Source organism: Lemur catta, chromosome 7 (assembly GCF_020740605.2).
Source record: "Lemur catta isolate mLemCat1 chromosome 7, mLemCat1.pri, whole genome shotgun sequence".
In the NCBI taxonomy this organism is placed as follows: Eukaryota; Metazoa; Chordata; class Mammalia; order Primates; family Lemuridae; genus Lemur; species Lemur catta.
The window spans coordinates 12,135,927-12,162,100 of NC_059134.1; the positions used below are offsets into that span (position 1 = coordinate 12,135,927).

The 26,174-nt window shown below is 48.3% G+C and overlaps 1 protein-coding gene across 2 annotated transcripts in view; it reads left to right on the plus strand.

Moving 5' to 3' along the window:
- Positions 1–4,599: 4,599 nt before the first annotated feature.
- Positions 4,600–26,174, plus strand: part of OPCML (opioid binding protein/cell adhesion molecule like) — a 1,045,970-nt gene continuing 1,024,395 nt past the window's right edge. Inside the window, exon 1 of one of the 2 annotated variants that reach the window (XM_045555653.1) lies at positions 4,600–4,810. Coding sequence is in view for 1 of the 2 variants with exons in the window: in XM_045555651.1 (XP_045411607.1) it covers positions 4,750–4,810 (61 nt within the window). In the remaining variant the exon portion in view is untranslated. The remainder of the gene's footprint in view (positions 4,811–26,174) is intronic. The other variant, XM_045555651.1, reaches the window with a different exon arrangement.

Genomic DNA, 26,174 nt, shown 5'->3' on the forward strand with positions numbered 1-26,174 from the left:
TTAACATTATTTACTGTAGAGTTTAATTCAGTAAAAGGTTGGGTGAATGTGAATTGCACTAAAGAACTTTTAGTGTCTACACAGGTCCAGTCCCTGCTCCGGGCTTTTGCACTTGATGTTTTTTTTCTGCCAGGAAAAATCTTAGCTTTTCCTCCTTGGGGATGGCTCTTGCTGGGATCCCAGCGTAGAAGTCACCTCCTCAGGGCAGCCCCCACACTCTGTGCCCTCCCCAGGTGTGTTAGTTGTGTTTCCCGATTTCCTATCAACCTGTACTTTTCCTACACGCACTTGCCACAACCGTCATTGATTATAAGATTAACGATATAATGTTTGTCTCCTCCATTACTCTGTGAATTTTGGATGGAAGAGGACAGTCTTATCTTGCTTCCTATCACACCTAGTAGGTATGTACCTGGCCAAGAGTAGATTTGTAATAAATACTTGTTTCATGAATGAATGAGTATGTGAAGTACTAAAAGGTAATCACTTCATTCATGTGCTCTGTATAAAAAAGAAACAGAATGTGGATCAGAGGGAGTCCCCGTACCCTTGCCCAAGGTCACACAGCTAGTAGGGCAATAGGCAGGACTAGGGCCCCAGCTTCTCTGATGACAGGGGCCCCTCTGATGGCAGGGGGACCCACCCTGACTGGCATTCCCATTTCCCATCTGCCTCTAAGAAGCTGTGAGAGGAAAGGAGTCCAGGCAGAAGTAAAATGTGACAATCAGCTCCCCGCACAATTGCCCGGTCTCGGTTGGTTTGTTCCCCTACCTTATTGCTATTTAAACACAGTTTTGATGATTTTGTTTGCTTTGGAGGAAGAAAAAAAAGATTCACAGAAGGTATAAAATTGCATATTATTTACCCCAGAGAAGAGAACCGTCCCTCTAGTAAATATGCATTGAAGCATTTTTATTTGTATTTGTATTTTTTTAAGATGTTTAAATAGACCCAGTAGACCGTAATATCTCTTTTCAGAGTTGGTGCCATCTATTGATTAAATATGCATTATACATTTCTTCCTCTACTTTTTTTAAATAAAAGAGACATATGTTTTAATCATATAATAGACCGAGAAGAATTATCAGTGAAAATACATATTTATGTGTTTCCTTCAGAAAGATTTTATTAGGCATACATATTTTTAAAAATAAATTATTTCCTGATATACATTGAAGTTTGTTAAATGTGAATTTAATTAAGAGGTTCAGGGTGTGTGTGTATGTGTGTGTGTTTGTGTGTGTATTAGGACAGGGGTTGGCAGAAAAAATGGGTGTTTTTAAAACAAAAATATAGCTGACAGGGAAAAGTGAAAGAACATAAACTTTGAAGTAGGAAAGACTTAGATTTCTCTGGTGCTTATTAATCTTGGAGGAGCGACTTGGGACTTTCTATAACCTGGTGTATTTCTCCATCTGTGAAATGGGCTGGCGGTAAGGGTCCAGTGAGAATTAGGAGAAAATCTCCACGAAATTCCTAGGATTGAGACTGGCCCAATAAAGGTCGGGTTACAGTTTGGTTTTATACATTTTAGGGAGACAAAAATTCCACATAAAGTCATAAATCAATACATGTCAGGTGTACATTGGGTTGGCCTGAGAAGGCGGGACATCTCAAAGCAGGGGCCGGGGGCCTTAAAGGTTATAGGTGGGTTCAGAGATTTTTTGATTTGTAATTAGTTAAAAAAAATAATGTTTTGTCCAAAGGCTTGGAATGTTTTAAGTTAAGATAAGGAAGTCTGTTAATTAGAGACAAGCCACTACATACTGACTCAAGTGATCAGTTAAGCAAATTGATGGCCTGCAGGTGTGATTTAATTTTGGCCACTGCACTGTCTTAGGTCCTATTAATAATTTAGTATCTTATTGTCACAAAGAGTCAGTTTTATGATCTCTATTTTAACATTAATGCTTGTCAATTGTGTCTGAACTCCAAAAGAGAGGAGGTATGACTAGGCACGTCCGATCTCCCTTCCCTTCACAGCTGGGAACTCGTTTTTAAGGTTTTTCTGTGGTCCCCTAATCCAAGAGGGGGATCTATTTAGTTAGCAGGATGGCTTAGGATTTTATTTTTAGTTTACATGGATATTCAATAAAATGATAGTGCTCAATATTATAAGTTCTCTTTGGGGAGGTTTTCACTTTGGAAGCAGAAAAACCCGGGTTTGAATTTTGGCTGTGTCACTAACTAGCTGTGTGACCTAACCTAAATTACCTAACCTCTCTGAATCTTGGTTTCTTCATCTCTCAAAAAGGCATAAGTACACCTTCTTGGAGGACAAGGCTAGGGATTAAGTGATGATATTTTTAGAAACCTTAGGCCTGACAGTGAACACACGGTGTCTGTGATTCACACGATGCCATCAGTCACCAGGTCCTGCTGACGCTCCCACGTTTCACACACGGCCTCCTTGTGTTCCTCTTCCACTGCCGCCTCCCGGTTCTGAATCTATCAAACCTGGGCCATACCTCCGAACAAGTATGCTTGCCTCCATCCATCCTGTACACTTCACCCAAATTAATTTCCATAAATTAACTCCCCCTCATTCACAGCACTCCCCTGCTCAAAAAGAAATTAACTTTTCCCAGCAGCAATAGGGAATTTCTGAATCATTGGTCTAGGATCCAAGGTCCTTCTCATCTCCCAGCTTTTCCCTGCAGGGTCTGCCTGTGTCTGCCCTGCCCCCTCCTTGAGACACCATTGCATGTCTAGGACCCATCCAACCCCTCCCACCCACTGCAAGCCAGGTGTGGTAATTCCTCTGAACTTCTGTAGGATTCCAGCATGGTTCAAAGGATTCACAGATCAATTTGCTTGTGAATGGCATGTTTGCAAGGATTGGCTACATAGAATTTGACTTTAATACTTAGTATGCGGGTGCCCTATTTTATGTACATTTGCAAATTCACAAATGCTAATTTTTGGCCAATCTCTTCAAGTATATCGTATGCTTGAAGACAAGAACAAATGATATTCTTCATATTTCCAGCCTTGAAAAAAATGACTTTATATTAAATAGGTATTCCCTAAGAGCCAGAGAATGATACCATCATCATGTGTTTTCTATTTGACCACTGAAGTTTTCTAACTTGTTTACAAGGAGGGAAGTAATCAACCATTTTATTTCTTTAAAAGCAACCAAACTTTGTTATGCAGAAAGGGAGGAGTTCAGATATCCCTAAATAACTTGTTGGCAATTGGCTGCTTGGTAGCAACTGTGTGGATTTTTCAGGAGGACAGACCTGGGTTTGAATCCTGGCTGTCCTTAGCTGTGTGCCCTTTAGCAAGTTGCTGAATCTCTGTGGACTTCAGTTTCAGCCTATGGAAACAGAGGGGCAATGATGCCCGCGGGCAGGACTCCGTGGAGGATTGACTGCAATAATCACGTGAACACCTGTCACAGAGCAGGTACTTGGGAAAGCACTGGAATTTGCTGTGAAGGAGAAGGGAGGAACGCTCCTGCATGGAAAGCCACTCACAGACCTCCAGGCAGCCACACACCTGAGGTGGGAAGGGAGCCCAGCAGTGTGGGGGGTTTCCGGAGGGCACCCTGAGACAGGAAGAGTCAGCTTAGCCCTTCTGTAATACCCAGTGCTGTTCTTCTGCCAGATCCTCCAAGTTCAGAGTCTAGTTCACTGGTGGTGTTACTCAGCCAGCAATGCGTGCCACTCCTAAGCACACTTTATTTAGGGCAAGCCTTTTTAGAGGAGGGGAAAATTCTGAGGTTTCCACACCCAGAAATACTGTCTGTATGAACTGCTGTTCCCATTGGACTGTGAAAAGGAAAAGCAAAAAAAGATAGGGAAAAAAAAAAAAAGGAAGGCAGAAAGCCACAAGTATCCTTCTGTGGCCTTGATTTCCAATGACTTTAGCGAGTTGCTGCCTCCTTGAGATCTAGTCTGAATATATCCCTGTCTGTGCTGCAGTCATAGCAGTTGTTTGGGCTTCTATAGCATCTTGTCTTGGTAGAGTTTCAGAATGCTCTAATTGTGGGGAACTGGCCAATTCTCCTAGAATCTTTGGTGAAAAAACCTTAACATGCCCATCTTCCCGCTGGGAAAGCCAAATTGCTTCCAAGTGCTCTTAATGGCCGAATGGGGGAGTGGGGTGCAGGTTTATATGTCTGAGCTCGTCCTGTGGGTTGCAGTTCCTGCTGCATCCCTGCCTGGGACCAGGAAGAAGGAAGAATGATAAGGAATTGGCATGAGCATTGGTCACATTTCTGCCAAGAAGCAGCCTTCCCTTACTGGTGTGCCCGGAGCCCTGCTGGGGTAAGGTCTAAACCAGCAGCGCCAGGCCCTCCCCACTGCCCACCAAGGAGCGGGTGTGCGCCCATGGGAGCCCCACCCTGGCATACGCACACAGCTACCGTTGCCAGGGCTGGGCTCCCGGCGAGGGGGTGAGTAAGGGGCAGGCTTCAACTCCCCTCGGAGTCAATCCTTCCAAACAGGAAAGTCTCCTTGTGTCGCTCAGGAGAGTGGAGCCAATGCGTGCCTTGGAGGAGGTCTGCTCTGAGCCCTGTGCAGATTGGTGCTGATGATTCTTACCAGTTGTGTGTATGTGCAAGAAAAAAAATCAGAGACGCTGCCTGCCTGCTCCCATCTCTCGCGCGCTCTCTCTCCTGCTCTCTCCCTCCCTTTGCAAACATTGGATTTAAACCTGCTCAGAATTCAGCACAGAGGAAGGCAGCAGCGGTAGCAGCAGCAGAAGCAGTAGCAACCCGGCAGCTGAGAGCACCGCAGCGTCGAGATGTACCATCCCGCCTACTGGGTCGTCTTCTCCGCGACAACTGCCCTGCTCTTCATCCCAGGTACCAGGGAAGGGTGCTTTCCTGGGGCGATTGTGCGCTGCCTGAGCAGAAGAGGCAGGGGAAGAAGGAGAGGCAAGGAGGAAGGGGTGAGGAGGGGAGTGCGAGATGCCTGTGAGTGAGAGGTGGGCTTGCTGTGCACACGCACACACACTCGCTCGCTCACTCACACGCACGCCGATGCTTCCAGCACGGGATTTGCTCTATTCCGGGGGACCCGGTGAGCTGGGTTCAAGATCTGCACCGTGCTGTGAGGCACTGCTGTTTCTGCAAAAGGCACCAACTGGCATTAACCAGTTGTGGTCCCGGGGGTAGGAGAAGAGAGGTTTCAACTCCTAGCTGTAAATCCTTCTTGCCGCCTGTGTTGGGACCTGAATCCTTCTTCCTCTCTCAGTCTTGGTCTCTCTCTGTCTCTCAGTAGGTCTAGATCTCTGCATCTCCCATCTCTCCTCCCTGTCTCTCCTCTCTCTCTCCCTCCACTCCCTTTCCCTCTCTCCCCTCCCTCCGTTCCTCCTCCCTGTTTGCCGATCTCTCCTGCCGCTTGCCCCTACTCACTCCCCCCGGACGCCTTCCTCGCCCCATTCCTTCCCTGCTCCTGAGTCTGCCTTGCCTTTCTTGTCTGCACAGCCCTCCTACTGCCTCCCATCCTTTCTTTATCCTTCCACCAAATGGGCAGATTATGCCCTTGAAATTCAGAATCCTCTCAGTTTCTCCCTCCTACTCCTCACACTAGAAATGTGAATTTTCCTTGAAGAATTTGGAATGTCTCTACTGAGGGAAGGTTGGGAATCTGGACCATGAATTTGGATTTACCTGAATCTCCTCAGCCCCTCCCCTACCTTGCCCAGTGGTTTACATGTGATCCTACCTCTCACAGCAGTTACTTGTTTGGGGAAAACAAATCTGCAGTGACACAGGTAAGATGCTGCAGTCCTACTAAAATAAGCGTAGTGGCAGCGTTGCAAAATCCAAGGTGTCTTAATAGATTTGATAATTGCACAGGACTCCTTTGCAAGCAGACACTGAATGCCCGCAGGCACCTTTCAAACAATGCTGAAGGGGCTAGGTTATGCTTGCCAAGGTTTTAGGCAGCATCAAAGGGTCTGTGGGGTTTCCATGCTAAACCCCAGCCCAGTTAGGATTTATTTATTTTTTCCCAAATTGAGATGCATGTATTGGGTTAAGGATTAGCATAAATCTAAATTCCCATACATATATACAAAGACATGAATGCTCAGATTCTTAAACCTTACCTGTCTTTTTATAGGTAAAACACACAATTTAATGTTTTTATATTCAGAATCACTTGGTAAGGTGGTTTTCTTATTTTTATTTTTTTTGGTTTTGGTTTTAAGAACATAATTCCCTAAGTGCTCCTAAACTGCCAAAGTGAAGTCAGAAAAATGGAAGTTTACTGGGAAGAAAGCAGGGAGGATCGGCTAAAAAAAGAAACCCAGCCACTAATGTTTTGTAATGCCTTTTGAAGATAGTACTTTTTCAAGCAGAGATGGGCTCTGCATAATCACGTTCCCGGATGTTTGTCTTAGGCTGAGAAGTTCAGAGTGGCGATTGTAGTTGTTGTTCTTCTTCCAAATTCCAGCAGCCTGGTAGGGGGTTCAGCCTGGACGGGCTGTCTGGGCGGGAAGGCAGAGCAGGCCGAGCGCTCAGTACTGCCCCAGCCTGAGAGGGGAGCCAGGTGGGTGCCTGGGCCCACCGCGCCAGGAGACGAACTTTCCTGCGGATGCAAGTCCCCGCTGGACCTGGGCGGCAGCTCCTGGGGGCCTCCGCACACCGCTTCCCCTCCTCCCACGGGGCCGGTGCCGGTGCCGGCGCAGGCATGGGGACCCCCACCCCGAGGGAATCCTGGCTGTGTGGATGCGCCCCTCACGGCAGAAATCAGAGCATTACACTTGAGAAAGGGGAGGGAGTGAGCCCCCGTCGGCAGAAGCTGCATTGCAGTGCACCCTGAAGGAAGTCAGGAACTGGGTGATATCTCCCTCTAGGGGTCCCACGGCACCCTAAAGCACAGCTTCACTGCCTTGGTGGGGAGCAGGCAGAGCTTCTTGCAGGAGAAGCACCCAAACCTACAGCCGGCTGTGTGGAAGGGGAATGAACCCGGGCTTCCTGAGCCCCTGGGTCTGAGCTTCCTGAGCTGCCTGGTGGCTGCTGATGCTGAGCTACCTGGTGGCTGCTGATGCTGAGCTACCTCCCGGGTCCTCTGGGGAGGGCCAGGCACAGCCCGGTGTCCGGTCTTTGCACAGAATCTGTCACCTGCTCCTTATGCTAATTGTGCCAGGAACCTGGCAGGAGAGATCCAGAACAGGGGGCAGGAAAAGTTGGCGTTAGAAGGTGTAAGCAGAGTGAAAGAAAACATCACATCTGCAGGGGTTCCCGTGGGAAATGGAACCTGGCTGGGTCTGAAACTTCTGATGAGCTGCAGTGGCTTGCTTGTGACTTCCTTCTCGTCTCTTTCACCTCCTCTGCTATAGCTTAGAGCTTCTTCTTCTTTTTTCAAGTGATGCTTTTTCTCCCATCGGGATTAATACCAGCTTGTTAGCCATTTAGTTTCCCTGCGTCTAAAGACGGAAGGCTAATGCAATAATGCAACCCTGACCTGGTTAGGCCTCCACGCCGTTTTATTCTGCAGCTTTCTATTTCTTGGTAAAACACGGTTCCATCCCAGAATAATTTTAAGGTTAATGCTGTTGTCGTCTGGTGCCTTCCAGGGGGAGACTGATGGCCATAAATTGCTTTTCTAAGCAGAATCTCTGGGATGGGAAAGATGGTCACCAGTGGAGAGACAGTGAGGAGCCCACACCTAAGGCAGGCAGCGGGCTGAGGGTGCCAGGCTGATTGTCACGCCAGGGGAACAGCCTGAGACAGGGGGAGTGAGTTTGTTCTCCCAAGTAGGAGGAGAGACGGGGTCTGCCCTGGGTCTGGAGGCTCTGTGGGAAGATGAATAGGGTGGGAATACAGAAGTGACACCTGGACATTTGCATCAGAGCCACCTAGGGGGAGGAGGCAGATTAAAGTGTGGAGTCCCTGCCCCCATCTCTGCCAGAAACATTGTTACCAGCATCTCAGGTCCTTCCGATGACTTCCAGGCCACTTTGTCTGTCGTTTAAAAAGCAGTGTCTACGGCCTGCAGCTCTGGGGTCAAAGCCTGTCTTCTGCCTGTCCTTTTTCTCCTTTAGCTCTGAGAATGGTGGCCGTGGGGCAGGCGGGGTGGGGGTGAGGAGGCTCAGTTCTGGAAGCAGCAGGCAGCCCGAGGCCTGCCAGGGGTCCAGCTCGCTGACAGGAGGATTGCTAACCTGGGGGGCTTCTTTCCTCAAATTTGCCCGCTCCTCTGCAGCCCACCCTGCTTGAGTCTTCTGTCCTATGACTCTGAGCAGGGAAGGTAGCTGTGAGGAGGCCTCATTTGCCCAGCCTGGACCGAGCTGTGTCCCCGTGCACAGATCTGCAAGCCTGGACTCTTGGCAGTAGCCTCATCTCCCACACTTTGTCTGCTTAGGGCCAGAAAACCCTGGGCTTGGACAGAAATTTCCCTGAGGCTTAGGGTTCCTCCTTCCTCAGCACACAGTTTCTTCCATCTTTATTCCTTCAGTGAAGTCCTGAAATCTCAGGGTTTTGGGCTGGGATGTTTGGCTTTGGGGTAAGATCTGGGGGAGGGCTCTACAGCCAAGTTCTGGCAAATTCCCTTCCCCCGACCCTCTCACCGGCAGGCTGAGGAACCTGCTAGAACTGCTTGGCGTGCACGAGGGATCAAGTGGGAGAACCTGAGCCCCAGACTGACCAAGGAAGAGACAGGAATGAGGACCGAGAGTCTGGTCAGGGCCGAGACCTCATTCATCACCCTTCAGCCAATCACAGATTCATGCCCCCTCCCCGAAGGCTATCATGTGGCCCCCAATCCCTTAAAAATGATTGACATGCTAATAAGGTCAGGCCACTTCTGTCCGCATTCAGCTTTGGCCCAGTGGCGACAGCAGGCGCTGAGCAGGAGACAGGTGTTGCTGCCTCATAAAGACGGCTTCCTCAGTAGCCCGGAGCTGGGCGGCATCACTCAGCCTGGGATTAATCAGAGACTCTGGGTGGCTTGAGATTCTCCGTGTTGCTTCAGTCCTGTCCGCCTTCCTGCTTTCTTTCCTTCTTAGCACCCTGGGCCACATCCCCTGTAACCTAGAAAATTACAGAAGGAGATTCCTTAAACAGCTGGCACTTGCCTGCATTTGTTGTCTAGCAGCTCTGGGCCTGGGTGTCCCACGTTGGCCACTGGGATCTACCCCTCATGGTTACAGCCTCAAATCTGTGTCAGGGCTCCCGGGGCAGAGCGCACTTGCCATCAGCTGGGACTCTGCCCGAGCCTCTGAGCATGCCGAAAGCTGAGAAGTTCGAGTCTTTGATTAGTTGCTCTTTGAGGTTCGTTTGGTTGGTTCAAGGCATTCTCTGAGTCTCAGCTTACCAATCTGCAGAATGGGTTCCAGCTATGTACACTCCTTGTTTCCAACTGGACAGAGTAGCCAAAAACCTAGGTTAGATGATAACAAGGTAAACATTTCTGAATTTCTGTCATAAAAAGACTCATCCTGGCCTCCCAGGCATAGGGCAAAGAGAGAAGGCTGCTCACACATGCAGAAAGGGAGAGGACATTCCTCATTATGGACAAAGGAGGAGGACAGGGTAGAGCCCTACTGACTCTCAGATGTCTTTGCTACAGTGATGAAAATTAGCAAAATACAACCCACCCATTCCTTTATTCAAGAGGACTTTATATAGGTTTTGGTTAAACAAAATACATTAATTAAAAAAATTCTTCCATCTCAAAAATCTTAAATCCAGTAAAACAGGGAATTATTCAGCTTTTTCTTTCTTTTTGACCCCAGTGGAATAAGCATCCTGACTTTGAGCTTCCTGGGCCTTGGTTTTCTGCTGTGGAAAACGAGGGCATCAGGCATGACCCTTTGGTCTCCCACAACATTGCTTTGCGATATTTGTGACAGGGTGCTAGGCACGTGGACTTGTACATCAGCCCTGGGCAGCTGGACCTCCATGTAGTGGCTTCTTGTGCCCGTGATCACCTTCGGCCCGTGGGCTCTGGCTTTCCTGAGGCTCACCGGACAGGGGCCACCAGCCTGCAGCCCTGTCTGCAGAGGGACTGCTGCCGTGCACCGCAGCTGCCTGCGGCTGGGGGGAGAGGAGGGATGGAAGCAAACCGCCAGGCCTGTCAGTGAACTCAAGTGTCAGCCCCCAGGTGGTTCGTGGCTGCTGACAAGCCCGGCTGTCAGAAGCAGGGGGTGTTAGCACCTGGGGATGCTGAGAGGCACCTTCCAGACCCGGACTGGGAGGGCTGGGTGGACTGGCATCCCTGGGCCCGCTCTGCTCTCCCTGTCCTTCTGGACCTGATCCTTCAGTGCAGCGCCAGGTCCCGAGGACGTTTGTTCCTCTCGCCTTTTGTGCTGTTGGTGGGAGACTCGGACTTAAAATTTGCTTCCTATCTGTAAAATCTTGGAGGCCTCTGCCTTTCCCCCTGGGGCAGGGAGGCAGTACCACAGCAGGGCATGGATATAGTTCCGCTTGCTAGATTTCTACACGGCTCACCAAAGACCCCAAGACGGCGCTATTTGTAGGGCTCAGTAGCTCTGAGAACGGAGCAGAAAGAAACGCTAAAGCAGAGATAAACTTGAAGATGAGCGTGCTTACTATTACCTTCCCACAGGTGTGAGACTGGACATTCCCTCTTCTCACCCTCACCACCCCTTGGCCGGTCACAGATCTGTCCCCCCGACCCCCGGCCCCAGCTCCCGCAACCACATACTCTGCACAGGCACTCGCAAGCCAGAGTTTAGCTGCTCTCAACGTCACATCCGCAACCCCTTCCTCTTGTCTTCGATTGCTGCCCTTTCAGAACTCTAGTTGTGGCCCCCAGCCTTGGTGCTCTCCCTATGGGCACATGTGGCAACAGGCCCATGTGCTGCTGTGCCAGACACGGCTGCACACGTGTGTGAATGTGGAGACCCCCTGCGAGTCTGCCCACTCGCTCTGTGCCCCAGAGCCGGTGGGCGCTAGAGGCAGGGTTTGCACTCGTCTCCCATCACCTCCCCCTGACCCAGACCCTTTGGTGTTGAGAGGCTGGGGAGTTCCCTGCAGTCATTAGACTAACTTAATTAAATGTTTGCAAAATGCTTTGAGACGCCCCTGGGCAATGTGCCGGGTGAGTGCAAAGCATTATCCTTAGGATGCAGGCACACTCCCTTTAATGAGCAGAGATGCTGTGCAGAGAGACCCCTGGAAAGGCCATGATGAATCGATGCACTAGGACACAGGGCATTGATTGGGCCGGCTGCTTGCGTGTTCGTGGGAAATGATAAGTGACAATTGGATTTGCACACTGAATCCAACATGGAGGAAACTAGGATAGTTGGTACTTCCAGGGACAGTCTGTAATGGCCTGAGGGTGATTCTTGAAACTTTATTTCTGGGGAATTTACAAATGCTGTTTTACCACACTTGGGAGTTTGCTAATGGTTCTACCAAATGTAGTAGCAGTCTCATGCTTTGTGGCTTGCCTAGAAAATTTTCCTTTGGTCTCATTAATTCCTCACCAAGGGACTGTGAGGTAGGCAGGGTAGGTGTCAAACAAGCGTGATCTGATCTGTGCTTTGCTTAAAACTCTATGTTGGCTTCCGGTTGACTCTAGAATACTGGAGTTCAAACTCCCTCACATGGTCCACGAGGCCATGATCTGGCCTCACTTCCCGAACCAGCTTCATCTCCGCTTCTCTGCCCTTCCGGCTCTCAGCGTCAGTCACTCTGGACAATCTCAGTTCCTCAGACAAACCACGTTCTCTCCTTCCTCAAGGGCTTCACCTGTCAGGTTACCTGAGCTTGGAAATTTCTGATCCTCTCATATTTTTTTTCTGCCTCAACATCCTTCCCATCCTTCAGAGCTCAGCTTAAATATTGCTTTCCCGGGAGATCATCCTTGATGCTTTAGAGTAGGAGAGGCCTGCTGTTTATTATGCAAGTCCTCTGTCCCGGGCCTCTGTTTCCTACCACTGTGAGTCCTTCTATTGTAAAGTTACTGCTGGTTTTATCTCTCCCTCCTCTCTAGACCATGGTTTATAAAGGCGGGGACTGCATCCGTTCTGTTCCCCAGTGTGTCCTCAGTGCCTGGCACGCGGCAGAGAGCAAGTGCTCAAACAGTGTTTGTTGAATGAATGAATGAGTGGATGAATGAATGGACAAATGAGCGAGTCACCAGCCAAGGTCACACAAATACCAAGTGTCAGCCTATGCTACGCTGTCATTCTATTCCATCCCGCTGATTCCTCGCAGGCGTCTGGGCCCCTGGGGCGGCATGCCCAACAGCTTCCCCATCTGCAGAGTGAGGCCGGAGAGGCTTGGGGATGGGAATGTGCAGGGAATGCTTATAATGATTATTCATTCCAGCGTTCGTGCCTGTCAATAAACACCAGCTCTGAGCTACCAACCAAACACACATGCCGCAGCTCGGAGCTGGAGCCGCACACTTTTGGATCTCACATCGCACGTTGCGACAGACACGCCTGAGAGTGCGAGTCGTTCCGTAAACACAGATGTGGGCCCTAATGTGGGCTATTGGTTTAATACAAACTGAAATTACTCAGCACATTGAATCAGGGTGTCTGCTGAAGTGGCCCCAATTATTTGAAATTTAGAGTCATGGCCATGGTGCCAACAAGTAAAAACGGTACCAATATAAGAAGGTCTTCTGCTGTTCACAAGAGGTAAGGTGTTGGGGTAGGGGAAGGAAAATGGCAATGGCCCAGGAGTCACGTATGGCCATTTGCTACTTAAACCAGTCGATGTTCATCTGGAAAAAGGTGACAAGGGGCTCAGTAAATCAGAGGAAGTAGAAAGAGGGCTCTGTGTCACTTCTTGTACCTAGTCACTTTTCACAGTCCAGCCTATTTCAGAGTTGCTGTTTCATGGCTGTGGGAGTCTGAATGGCAGAGAGCTTGACTTATTCATCGCTGAATGCTCTACAGTACGAAGCATATTCATTTATTCAGTGTGTGATTTACCAAGTGATTACTGTGTGACAAGTACCATACTAGGCACTGGGAATGTATTCCTGAACAAAAGTGTCGTGGTCCCTGCCCTTGTGAAGTTTACAGTCCTATGGGAGAGACAGACACTCATCAAACAAACACCCATATGATTGTGAAATTTCAACTGAGCTAGAGCTGTGGACAGGGAGGTGTGTGGTGCTATGATTGCCTGTAAGCAGGGCTTGATCTTGCCAGGGAGGCCGGTGAAGCCTTCCTCGTGAAAGTGACCACGGAGCAGAGACGTGAAGGAGGAGGAGTCGAAATTATCCAAACCCAAGGGAAGGCCAGAGGAAGAGGCAGAGTGAACCACACGTGCAGAGGTCCCGCGGCAGGAGACATCAGAGCAGGTTCTCCCATCTGGCGGGAGGGTAGAGGACAGAGTGTGGTGCAAGATGAGGTCAGCGGGCTGGGAAGGAGCGAGAAGATGACAGCTCTCAAAGGCCATGCTAATCTTGAAGGTCTTTATTCTAGAAAGGATGGGACACCACTGGTGTGCTTCATATGGTGCGGGTGGAGATCATGATTTACATTTTTGGTTCTTGTTCTCACCGCACTTTGCAGGATGGATGGGGGTGAGCAAACCAGGAAGGCGTAGGCTAGCTGGGAGGCCACTGCTGCGATTCGGATGGGAAATGGCAGTGCCTTGGGATTCGGGAGACAGAGGGTGCAACGGAGAGACCCAATGCACTTGGGAGCCTTTAAAGGAATGTCACAGGTGAGATATAGAATCTGCAGAATTTGGATCTGCAAGTATATCCACAGTCAGCACTGACGTCCTTGGGGAATGCTGAGATCCTCCTGCTTGAACACCATCTCTTTCAGTTTAGGTGTGATCTTGCCCTGGAACAAGCAAAACGTTGTTTTTAGAAATTCTATACTTCCTGGCAGTCTAATAATCTCAGCCTCTTGACCGGTGTCCTCTCAGGGGCTATTGTGGGAGCTTAAAACCTCATCGCTCCACTTCCCTATCAATAGATTGCAAAGAGCTCTAGTTGTGTTATCTGCTGGATTCTGCCCATGGTTATTTCCTTCTGGAAGGAACCAGGCATTTTAGAGCAGCTTTAATTGGACTGTAAAGTGACTTGTGGGCACCAAGATGCAACTACTTCACAAATATTATCATGATGATGCCAAAGTGTGAATGACCTTCCCCAAGGTCCATCGGCTAGATCCTCATGGCTCCCTACAAATATTGTAAAAGTTACAATAATTTATTTAGAAAATTAGGGGTCCTTGGAACTGAAAGGGACCTTGGAGATTGTCTAATCCATCCTTTCATTTTATAAATGAGGCACTGAGGCAAAGGGAGTCCAAGTGCCCCTCCTGCACACAGTCTCATGATGTGTCTAGTATCGTATCAGCATCATAGTGAAGGGCTGAGCTGAACTCTGCCTCCCAGTCTGATAACCTGCTGGAAAATGGGCCTGTAACCTTGACCATTACTCTGTTCCCCTGAAGCCCTCTCACTCTAGTGCACAAAGAGCACTGTGGGACAGGGTGGCTCCATGGTATCTTGTACCCAAGGATTAGAGTCAGGGGTCAAGAAGCAGAACAGAAGCCTTTTCCTTTTCAGAGGCATTTTCATACTTCAAATGGCCTTTGTAACTGAACCAGGAGACTTCTAGAAACACATTGTTCCTTGATATGCAGAAGAATATGCTCAGGGTAGTACAATACCAAATGCCAGATACGTGTCAACCTGATTTGTTTGGTCTACACACCGTGGCAGGCACCTGCTTTTATCATCACTATACCATCAAAACATCTATTTTTAAATATCTGTTTGGGCTTGGCTCTGACCTAAGCTAAGAGAAAATCTATACTGAGAATCCCACAGTCTCTACATTAATGATTCATGCTTAAATGGTGACTTACAATGTACAAAACACACATCCATGTACATCATAACTATTTCTGTGTGCTGGTCAGTGAGACAGCCCAAAGTGCTAGGTCTTCTCGCCTCCCACTCCTACCAACACCACAGTGCCCTCACAGTTGGCAGCGTGGCCGTGGACACAGTCAACACCCTAGGTCCAAAAGAGTTGTGGACAAATGCAGAATGGCAAACCAGAGTTCAGGTTCAAAAACATGCCAGATATGGTCTATGGTCAGATGGTAGGATCAGAATGGGAAATCAGAGTTCAGGTTCAAAAACATGCCAGATATGGTCTATGGTCAGATGGTAGGATCAGAATGGGAAATCAGAGTTCAGGTTCAAAAACATGCCAGATATGGTCTGTGGTCAGATGGTAGGATCAGAATGGGAAATCAGAGTTCAGGTTCAAAAACATGCCAGATATGGTCTGTGGTCAGATGGTAGGATTGCTGAGACAGGACAGTGGTGAGATCAAGCATTTGCCGGCATTTCCAGGCCTAAGAACACAGGCCTAAGGAAGCCTTTGGCTTCTCTGAATAAGCCAACCTGGTTCTTCTGAGCAGCCCAGTGCCAAGGGATTTCCTGTATCCTCAAAGAGAATGTTGGAAGCGAGAATGTGGCAGATGGAAATAGCCCATCGGCTTACAGGTTCCAAGAGAAGCTGGAGTTTCCTTGGGAGTCCCCTGGCTTTATCCCATGAAGAAGACAGTGCCCAGTCTCACTTGGCACTGGGATGGATGCCTCTTTGGGTGAAGCCCAGATGGGAAAGGATGAGGAAAACCACTATCAGGATTTCACATTTTTTTCCTGATGGGCCCCACCCTCCTTTTGTTTGGGGCGAATTCTTGGAAGTCAATGAATGCTGCTTAACAACTGCCACCAGTTCAGACCCATGATGTCCAGGAAGATTGGGCCACTTCTTTCTTATGACCCAGATGACTGTTTCTTTCCTTCTTTCACTTAAATTATTTATTTGTAAAGCAGACAACTAGCCCTTCTGCAGCCCCCTTGTGGAGGTACTGACATAGTGACCAAAGACATGCTCACTGGCTTTGCTTCTGTGCTTATGAACCCGGTGGCCTTGGGCAAGCATTTAAACTCTCCAAGACTTTTAATCCTCTCTTAAAAAATGGAAAAAAAAAAGAATAACTGCTTTGTCTACGTCCCAGGGTGGCCCTGAAGGTCGCAGGAGAAGCCCAACAGACACGGCCTCTCCGCGGCGCTGTGCAGTCGCAGGCTGCAAGGTCTCACTGCCTCGCTTGGGCAGGCCACTGTTGTCTGGGTATTTCTCTCCTCGTCTTCTGCGATTTTCTCTCTTTCCCTGGCTATGATGGGTTGTGATGATAACTAGCAGTGGAGCACATGCCAGAGTTTCTGTGACTCTTGTTTTGAAGCAGGAGGCCTATTCAGGGAGCTCTTACGTTCACTTCCCAGGCATGAATCAATATTTGGTTTGCCTCTTTTTTTTCCATGGAGAGCACTGGAAAGTGGTTTATGTTTCCCCGCTGAGCCCTGCCAGAGAACATGGACTCTGCCATTTGGGCTGCGATGAGAGATACTTGGAATGGGTTGAGAAAGAGCTCTAACGTAGAGCCTAAAGTCAGGCTACGAGTACTCTCTGGCTCCATGAGTACCAGGCCTGGGCTGCCAATGCCTGCCTCCTGTGGTTGCCGTCACTCCTCAGGTAGAACTTCAGGGAATAGTGTGTGGATGGAGACTATTCTTTTGCAGAAAGAGGGGTCCTCTTGGGTATTCCTGGACACATACTAGAGAGGGGCCTAAGTCTTCCCCACATGGGCTGACGAGTGGGGATCCCTAGAGCTTAGATTCCTGTTTGCCCAGACCCAGGAGAAAACCACACAGCACCCTGAGTCCCCACAAACTCTTGCAGTCTGTGCTGGGTTGAGTCTAAAATGAGAGCTATTGATTCAGTGGTGTGCTTGGGTGGCAGAAAGTGGGTAACCTCTGGGGTCACACACCCTTCTTGTACCCTAATGTAACATGTTCCGCTTCTTGATAGCCTCCGGAAAAGACCCCGCTTGAGCAGAGAAGGTGAGCTGGCCTGCAGTTCCAAAAAGGGCCCTTGAAATCATGAACCTCCTAAGCACACTGCACTTGGGAAAAGCCCTTTTGTGTCACTGGGCTGCCTTCCGGGTAGCTAAACCTTGCAGGGCTTGAGTGTAAGCTGGGTCTCAGGAGGACAAGAGAGCTCTTTGTGCCTTAAACACACACTGAGTCTTTGTCTTGTCTGAAGTGGGGTGGAGAACTGCTCTATCTCCTCTTTGCAACTAGAAAATTCATTCTTCATTGTATGTTAATGTTCATAAAGGTCTCTGGGCCTGCTCTGGATGGGCAGACTCTCACAGACGTAAGGCAGCACCATCTAGTTTTGGCTGGAACTGCTCAGTCCCAGGCCTGCAGCCCCCAGCCCTGGGTCTCACTCATACTCATGAGAAGCCGTGTGGATGGGGTCAAGTTTCATGGGAACAGTGGATGCTTTTTTGGAAGCCAATCAGCCACGGCCAAGAATGGCTGACTGGAGGCAGGCTTGTCTGGCAGGCACATTTGCTTGTGGAGTAGAGTTGCAGAGAAACCAGTGACACTTCTGCCTGGTCGGTCTTCCAGAAGCACCACTGGACAGTGCGTGCTTGGAAGGGCAAGAGGCTTTCTCGGTACCAGGATCATATTTTATGCTGTGGTTGAAGAGGAGAGCATGGAAGAGAGTTCAAGAAGACAAGGAAGATGGGAGAAAGCAAGAAAGATGATTTGTAGCTTTGTTTCCCCTGTGAAGGCATCTTCTGTTCTCTATTTCTCTTTATTTTCAGTGGCTCATGACTATGTTTTTCTGCTACTTCTTGGTGATGACATCTGGGAATAGAGTGGCCGTGATAGGTTTTTCAGTAGAGGCAAAGCCCCGGAGTTTACCTGTCCTTCTGTTATCACTCCCAGGTGGGGTTGCTTTGCCATCAGTGGATCTCTCAATTAGGCCTGTGGTTGGACTTTATTTTGCTCAAAGCAATTAATACGTAAGAAATATCTTAATTACTCTTTCAAGATTTCTTGAAGGCTCCTCTTTTGTCTTGCACTGAACATTTGGAGGTGGATGTCAGAGTGAAGCCAGAAAGCAAAGGTTAGGAAGAAAGTGGAACTGGCAATTTCTAGAAGCCAAAGGCAAGGGAGGATAAAGGTGAAGCCCAGGCCACCAAGCACGAGGCCTGCAGGGACTGCGAGGAGGCAGGAGATGAGTCAGCCTCCCAGCAAGGGAAGCTGGCAGTGCACCAGGGAGAAGGAAGCCTGAGCCCAGAGATGTTCCCACTCGGGGCAGAGCACCTCCCTGGGCTGAGGTGGAGTGTAGAGCTTTCCACCACGGCCAGCCACGGGGCACGCCCCTCTGTGGCAGGCCTTGCCTGAGCATGAGAGGCAAGCTGCGGGCAGCTCCCACACATCAGCAGCCCTAAGGGGTGGCACAAGGGCATCTCAGTGTGGACCACAGCTTTGTGTCTTCCAAACTGCCCTGGCTTATGGCCCCCATGTACCCATACACGCGCATACCCTCACACGTAACACACATGCACATCCCATCCACTCACACATGCACCGATACATACACACGTATCTATACACACACACCCCTGCACACACTTACCACACATGCATACACACACCCCCATACACACATCTCACTTCTCTTGTTAACCTTTTTGCTACTAAGGTGTCCTTCAAAGGTCGTCTGTCTGTAACATTAGAAGCAGAAATGTCATGGGACTCCACTTTGGTACCGGCAGTGCTAGTATGGCTTCCTGGACATTGTGGTCTTTCACTCACCAGATGTCAGGAACAGAAGGATTTAAGAGTGCTTTAGTCTCCCTTGCTCGTTTGGTGGGTGATGCCCAACAAGGTGGGCATCCTTGGTTGTGGCTCTCCGCATACACCTGCAGCCACAGGCACCCCTTTAAAGAGCTGCTGTAGTTACTCACTTGCGCACTTTGGCTCAGAAAATTCCTCCTATCCTCACCTCCCTTCGTCAGGAATACTCTCTTCTTGTGATGCTGCCCCCTGTCAGCTCCATGGCCTGGCTGCTTGGACCCCGATGCGGATGGCTCTGCCTGGGAGTTTGCCCGGCTCTAATTAGTTTTTTCTCCCCCAAGCTGAAGCCTCTCAGATCCCTTCCCACAGATCCACGTCCTGCTGCCTGTTTTCTGTCTGTGCAGTGCAGTGGAGGGTCTGTCCCCGCCCCCTGCCCCCAGCTGCCCTGTGTGGACCGCAGTAGTTCCGCTGCTACTGGTTTTATACCAGCACTTCCCACCATTGAAAAGAAATGAAGACCCACTGTACTATCAGTGGTCTTCCAAACTTTTGTTATGAACTACATTTTTCACATAAAACATTTTGAGCATGTACCCATAAAAGGTATTTATTTATGTATAAATGATATGTATCACTACACATATTTTTCTTATACATGATGTGAGAAAGGACAAGGTAAAATAATAAAAATAGGAATTCTGATAGTCCTTCCTTCTGCATCAATATAGCACTCAGAGTGCCCCTGGGGGCAGGGACCACTGTGGAGACCACTGCACTAAGTCTTGCCACGTGATCGGGAATAGAGTCCAGACAGAAATGTCAGATCATTCTTGGCAAGATGCTTCCAGTGGCCCAGCTCTGGCTGCTTCCCTCTGGGGCTTAGCATGGGGATGTGTCCTTGGCCACAAATCACTCTTGATACTGGCACAATACAGTTGCTATGGAAGACCCCGTCTTGGAGCAGCTGTAACGCTCTTCAACAATACAATCTTTGTGGTAAAAATGAGTAACACATCAGTGGATACAGATCCACATCCAGAATATTCTTTTGTTTATCAAAAAAGACCATTGAAGAGAAATAAATGCAAAACAGTCCTTGCAGGAAGAAAAGCCGAAGACAGAGACAACCCATCCCAACCGCTCACGATGCTTCATCTCCGGGGCTCCTACCCTCCTCCCTTCCTGTCCCGGCTCTGCTCCTGGGGCTGCTCACCCTGCAGACACGGAAACCTCAGCTTTCCTGGTTTCCACTGAAAAGTACCCTTTCCCCTGAGGAATAATTCAGCTGAGGTAGGGTTAGAACTTTGTATAAGAGATGTTATTAGACTGTGTTAAGAGAGATACACAGAAAAGATGAAAAACAGAAAAAAAAAAAAGTAATGGATGCCTTTTCCTGAGCATAGTTTTTATCCTGAGGTGACTCAAGTGCAGTCCTGGCCTTGGAGGTGGCCCTGAGAATGTGTCTCTCAGATCTTTGGCTGCGGGGGTGTGAGTGACCGAGAGCCTCAGCTGCAGCTCTGTGAAGTCCACTTCTGCCTTGGCTCTGAGGTCACGCTTCAGCCCATGACTGAGTGCAGCAGAGATACCAGCTCTGGCCAGACATGGTGGCTCACACCTGTAATCGCAGCGCTTTGGGAGCCTGAGGTGGGAGGATCGCTTAAGGCCAGGAGTTTGAGACCAGTCTGGGTAACATAGCAAGACCCCTGTCCATACAAAAAAATAAAATTAGCCTGTGTGGTCGTGTGTACTGTAGTCCCAGCTACTCGGGAGGCTGAGTTCAGAGGATCACTTGAGCCGAGGAGTTCGAGGTTGCAGTGAGCTATGATGATGCCACAGCACTCTAGCCTGGGCAACAGAGTGAGACCCTGTCTCTAAAAATAAATAAATAAATAAATAAATAAATAAATAAATAAATAAATAAAGGGAGCTACTAGGTCAGGTCCACTTTGGGGAGAGCCAGTCTCCTCTAAGAAGTGACTTTGACTTGAAGGCTCTCCAAGTCCCTCACCCAACCTTCCTTAGAACTACACTGTGACCACCTGTACTGTCCGTTTCCACCCAGCCTTGCTGCCTGCCTGCCTGTCGGCACTGCAGTCTGCTGGCTCTTCCGGCTTTGACGGCTCCTTCCGTGTTTTCCTTCATAGCTGTTTCCCCTGGTGAATGTCCTGCACATTTAAACCTTCCTTGGTGCCTGGTTCTTGGAGTACGCAGGCTGACCCAGTGTAGCTAGACCTGAGAGGCAATGTGTGACTCCATTTTCCAGCCCTTTCTGGTTTGCTCTTTGTTATACTGCCCATGTGCCGAGTCCAGCCAGGACTCCTGGGTAGAGCTGTGAGGAGTGGGCGATTTTCACCACCAGGAGAAACTTGCTTTTTCCACTCTCCTAGGCCCGAATCCTGGAGGCCCAGACCTTGGAGACCCTGTCCTGACCCTAGAGTGGGTGAAACATTTGTTTAACATGTTCCCCAGAATTCCTCACTTGGGTTTCTGGCTTTTCTGGACTGATCGTAAAGATGTTTCCTCTTACCCTTGATGCCCTCTAAGTCCATTTGGATGTCCAGTTCACACCTTCCATTTATTTCTCATTTTCCTGGTTTGCCACCTGGGGCATATTCACTATCTGGCTTATATAGTTGGTTCCAGCCTTCAGTGCTGTTTCAGCTTTTAATTGTTATGGCTTTGTATTAGCATCCTGAACTTGATTTTCCTGTTGTCCCTATGGCATGGGACATATGGCATTGTCTTTATAACCCCAGCACTCTTGACATTTTAGGCAGGATACTTCCTTGTTGTGGGGAATTGTCCTGTGCATTGTAGAACATTTAGCAGCATCCCTGGCCTCTACTCACCAGATGCCAGTGACACCTCTTGAGTTGTGACAGCCAAAAATGTCTCTAGACATAGCCAGATGTCCCCTGGGGGACAAAATCACTCCTGGTTGAGAACCACTACTCTGTGATTTTAAATGGTCAGTGCAGTATCCTAGCAACCCCTCTAACTGATGTTAGTTGTCTTTCTCCCAGCCAGGGGCAGATGGCCTTCTCTTCCTGTGTCGTAGAACTGCACCTCTGACCTGCTTTGGTTTCAAGTCTGGGAGAAGCTTCTGGCTCTCAGCTTATCTGTTTCACTGAAAATTTGGCTTATCCAGAACGTATAAATCAGGTGATCACATTCTTCATCTTTTCCAGGCGCTCTCTGATCAATACTTTATAGGAATGGGTAACAATAAGAACATATTTGATGATATCACTTAGGTATCACAGTAGGGTTGTTCCCCAGAATGGTGTGTCTGCAATAAAACAGGTATGAAAAGTCTTGCACCATGACTGCATTATCAATTTACCTGGACTGACTCTCTCATTGAGCATGTGATTGTTATTAGCCAAACTGTTCCGGCAACATTCTTCAGGGCAGACTTAGATTTCAGTCTATCAGCTCGAGGGTACTCAGGAGTGAGAGTGACAGCCCAGATAAATTCCCTGTAGACAAATACCTAAACTAAACTAAAGACAGTATCTAAAAATTACTGGGTTACAAATGACAATGTAGATCTACTCACAATTATGGCAGTAGAGTTTTGAGATCAATGAAGAGTACTGAGGCCAGGTGCAGTGGCTCAAACCTGTAATCCTAGCACTCTGGGAGGCCAAGGTGGGAGGATCGCTTGAGGTCAGGGGTTCGAGACCAGCCTGAGCAAGAGCGAGACCCTATCTCTACAAAAAATAGAAAAATTAGCTGGGTATGGTGGTGCGTGCCTGTAGTCCCAGCTACTCAGGAGGCTGAGTCAGGAGAATCGCTCAAGCTCAGGAGTTTGAGCTTGCTGTAAGCTATGATGATGCCACTGCACTCTCGCCAGGGTGACAGAGTAAGACTCTGTCTCAAAAAAAAAAAAAAAAAAAAAAAGGCACTGAGCCAATTTGAAAAGAAAAGCGTCTTCTGTAATCAAAAAGAGAGAATGGTCCTAAATATTTAAGAAAAGAACTCTTGACCAAAGTATTTGAGTTACTTATTCATGAAAAGGAGGGGTCTTTGGCAGGACATTCAGAGTATACTGTATCTATCTGCAATAATTTTGGTAACAGAAGATGCCAAGACTCCAGGTGAAGAGGAAGGGAACAGACGACGTAGGTGAGCTGACATGGACCTGGAATGTTTGTTTACTTTCTCTTCAACCCCATTTGGGAGCGACCTGTGAGCTAATGCTCCGGGCCTGCATTTGAGAGGCCAGTGCCTCAGAGCTGCAAAGCTCGGGAGCAGCCAGAATGCCTCCCTGGCAAGCCACTGTCCAGGAGGCATCTCTGAGGGTTATCCAACCAGCCTCCCCCGTCTGACTCCTCACTTGCATCAGAGCCTCTTATCATCCCTGCTGCAAACGCTGCCTGGTTCCTAAGCTCTAAGATCATGCAGATGCCCCATGTTGTAGATCACTCCCACAGTTTTGGGATGTCTTTGCTGTGGTCTTGACCAGCCTTGAATGTCTCTTCATCTTACAGAATGTGCTCTCCTGTTTCCTGACTGTTGCATACTCCTCCATAGCTCTGAAGGGGTTTGATATATAAGGACTGACCCTTTGGGATTCTGAGTCATATTTTTTCCCAGTATTCAGCTGACCCTGCTGGCTTGCTTTCTTTGCTGCTTTGTTCTTGGCAACAATAATTTTCGATGCTAAACTCTTAATCTCTGTGATCTAGCTCACTGATTAAGATCTTTTCATGAACCATTATAAATGCTAAATTTGGTTTAGGTAAAAGCCATTTCCCTGCGAAACTCCACAGGCAACAACTAATTTGACAAGGTCATCATGCAACAGGCATCCGTTGTGCACTTGCTTTCCACCAGGCACTGGAGGCTCAGGATGGCGAGATGACTAAGATGAGGCCACTCTCCTTAAGTACCTCACTCAGGGAGACAGTCTTGTAAACACATTAACAAAACACAATGTGCTTTCTCCGCAGTCTTTTGCATAAACAATCCTATGAAAGCACAAAGAAGGAAGAAACTAGCTCAGCAAGGTTTCATCAGTGAGGCTTCCCAGATGAGTTGACATTTGAGTTGGGTTTTTAAAGGGGTAGTAGAAGATTGCCTCATGGAGAAGCCAACTGAGAGTCGCATTAACCATGTGCGCTGATGTTCAGGATTGGCTGGGAACAGGAAGCGGGGGCAAAGTGGTGGGAGGGGGGTTGGGGAGTAATCCATGCCATCCTCCAAACTGCAGTGTTGAGAAAAATGGCAGGGTGCTGTGGTCTAAGCAGCAATGCTCTTGTCACAGATTTGGTTTGTGTAATTTAAATGTCAGAAAAATGATGAATGGGGCTGGTGAAATTTGAACCTTTAATGACCTCACAGGTTTCTAAATGTCCATGTTACGAATGGAGTCAAAAGTGTGAGAAACATTTTTTTTTTTTTTAATGTTTGGGGCTTCTCACATTATCAGAGGCATGATGCATCTCTCCTCAGGTTATTCTATGTTATTTGCTTCCAGATAGAATTGCCACCTCTAGGTTTATGAATTCTAGACAGCAGGACCATTAAGATGAAATTCTTCTTTATGCCTTGAAGGATTTGTTTTAGTTGTACGGTGTGCTGAAATTTCAGAATAAAGACATATTTAATTGCTCACTGAGTTCTTAAAAATGGGTTTGCATGGTGATATGGTTTGGATATTTGTCCCCTCCAAATCTCATGTTGATGTTTGATCCCCAGTGTTGGAGGTGAGGCTGAATGGGAGGTGTTTGGGTCATGGAGACAAATCTCTCATGAATGGCTTCATGGTCTCCCCATGGTGGTAAGTTCTCACTGTCTTAGTTCATGAGAGATCTGGTTGCTTAAAAGAGCCTGGCATCCCTCCTTCTCTCTTGCTCCCTCTCTTGCCATGTGACATGCCAGCTCCCCTTCACCTTGCACCATGAGTGGAAGTTTCCTGAAGCCCTCACCAGAAGCCGATGCTGGCACGATGCTTCTTGTACAGCCTGCAGAACTGTGAGCCACAGTTCTTTTCTTTCCAAATTACTCAGCTTCAAGATTCCTTTATAGCAACGCAAAATGGACTGAGACACATTGTATGATATTATGATATAAGAAATATGTATTGGTCTCTGCCCCCAGTTCCGAGACAAAGCTCCTGATATCCTTGCAGATTGGGGTAGTAGGAGAATCTTTTGTTCTAATAGTTGATCTTTGACCCTGATTCCTGACACGAAGCTCCTAAATCTCTTGGGATTTCCTGGGTGATAGGAGCATCTTTTCTTTTAATGAGGTGACTCACTGTGGGCTCCTTGATAGCCTCAGAATCAGGGCTGGTTGCCAGGGGAACTAACCATGTGATTAGAGGGTTGGAGCTTTCAGCCCCATCCCTGACCTTTGGGGAAGAGGAGAGGGGCTCAAAGTTGAGTGGATCAGCAATGACCAATGATTTAATCAGTTGTGTCTACAAAATAAAGCTTCTATAAAAACACGAAAGGACAGGCAGGATTCAGAACGCTTCTAGACTGTTGAACACAGGGAGGTACCTGGAAGGTGGTGTGCCCAGAGAAGTCATGGACGTTCTGAGCCCCTTCCAATATATTTTACCCTATTTCTCCCTTCTATTTGGCTATTCATCTACATCCTTTGTAATAGCTCTTATAATAAATGAGTGAATGTAAGTAAAGTGTCTCCCTGAGTTCTGTGAACCACTCTAGCAAATTAACCAACCTCAAGGAGGTGGCTATGGGAATCCCCATGTATAGCTGGCTGGTCAGAAACACAGTTCACAACCTGGGGCCTTTGAACTGCATCTGAAGTGAGGGGCAGTCTTGTAGGACTGAGCCCTTAACCTGTGGGATCTGACACTCATAGGACACTCAGCTGGTGTCCACTGGAGAACTTCTTGGTGTGTGGAAGAAAACCCCCAACATCTGGTGTCAGAAGTGCTGTGTTGAGCGAGCTTGTGAGAGTAGGAGCAGGAGTTTGATTCTTTCCTGTCTTTCTAGCCATGGCCATTGCTTGTTAACTTCATGCATTGAACAAACAAGGAGTAAGTACCTTGCATGGGTGAAGCACTGTTCCAGGACTTTGGGATTCACCAGTAAATCAAACAGAATCCTGCCCTTAGGAAGCATACGTGCTAGTGGGGAAGTCATACAGTAAACAATAGACATAGCACATGGATAAATTGTATAGTATGTTAGAACATTGCAGGTGATTTGGAAAAAAGGAAAAAAGTACATCAGGATATGGAGACCGGGAATGTGGGGAGGAGAGCTGCAGTTTTCCATAGGTCAGTCTGGGCAGGCCTCCCTGAAGAAGTCACCCTCGAGCAAAGACTCAAGGAGGTGAGGGAGTTTGGAAAGGGTGTTCCAGGCAGAAGGACTGGCTGCTGCAGATCCCCCAGGGCCTGAGTACGACCTGCCTGGCTTATCAAGGACCAGCCAGGGGGCAAGTGTGACTCAAGCACAGCAAGCAAGTGGGAAGAGAGCAGTAGATGTGGCTGGAGAAGTGATGGGGGACCTAATCAAACGAGCCACGCAGTCCTCTCTGTAAGGAGTTTGACTTTTACTCTGAGTTAGATGAGGAGCTCTTTCAGATTTTTAGCAGAGGAGTTATAGGACCTCAT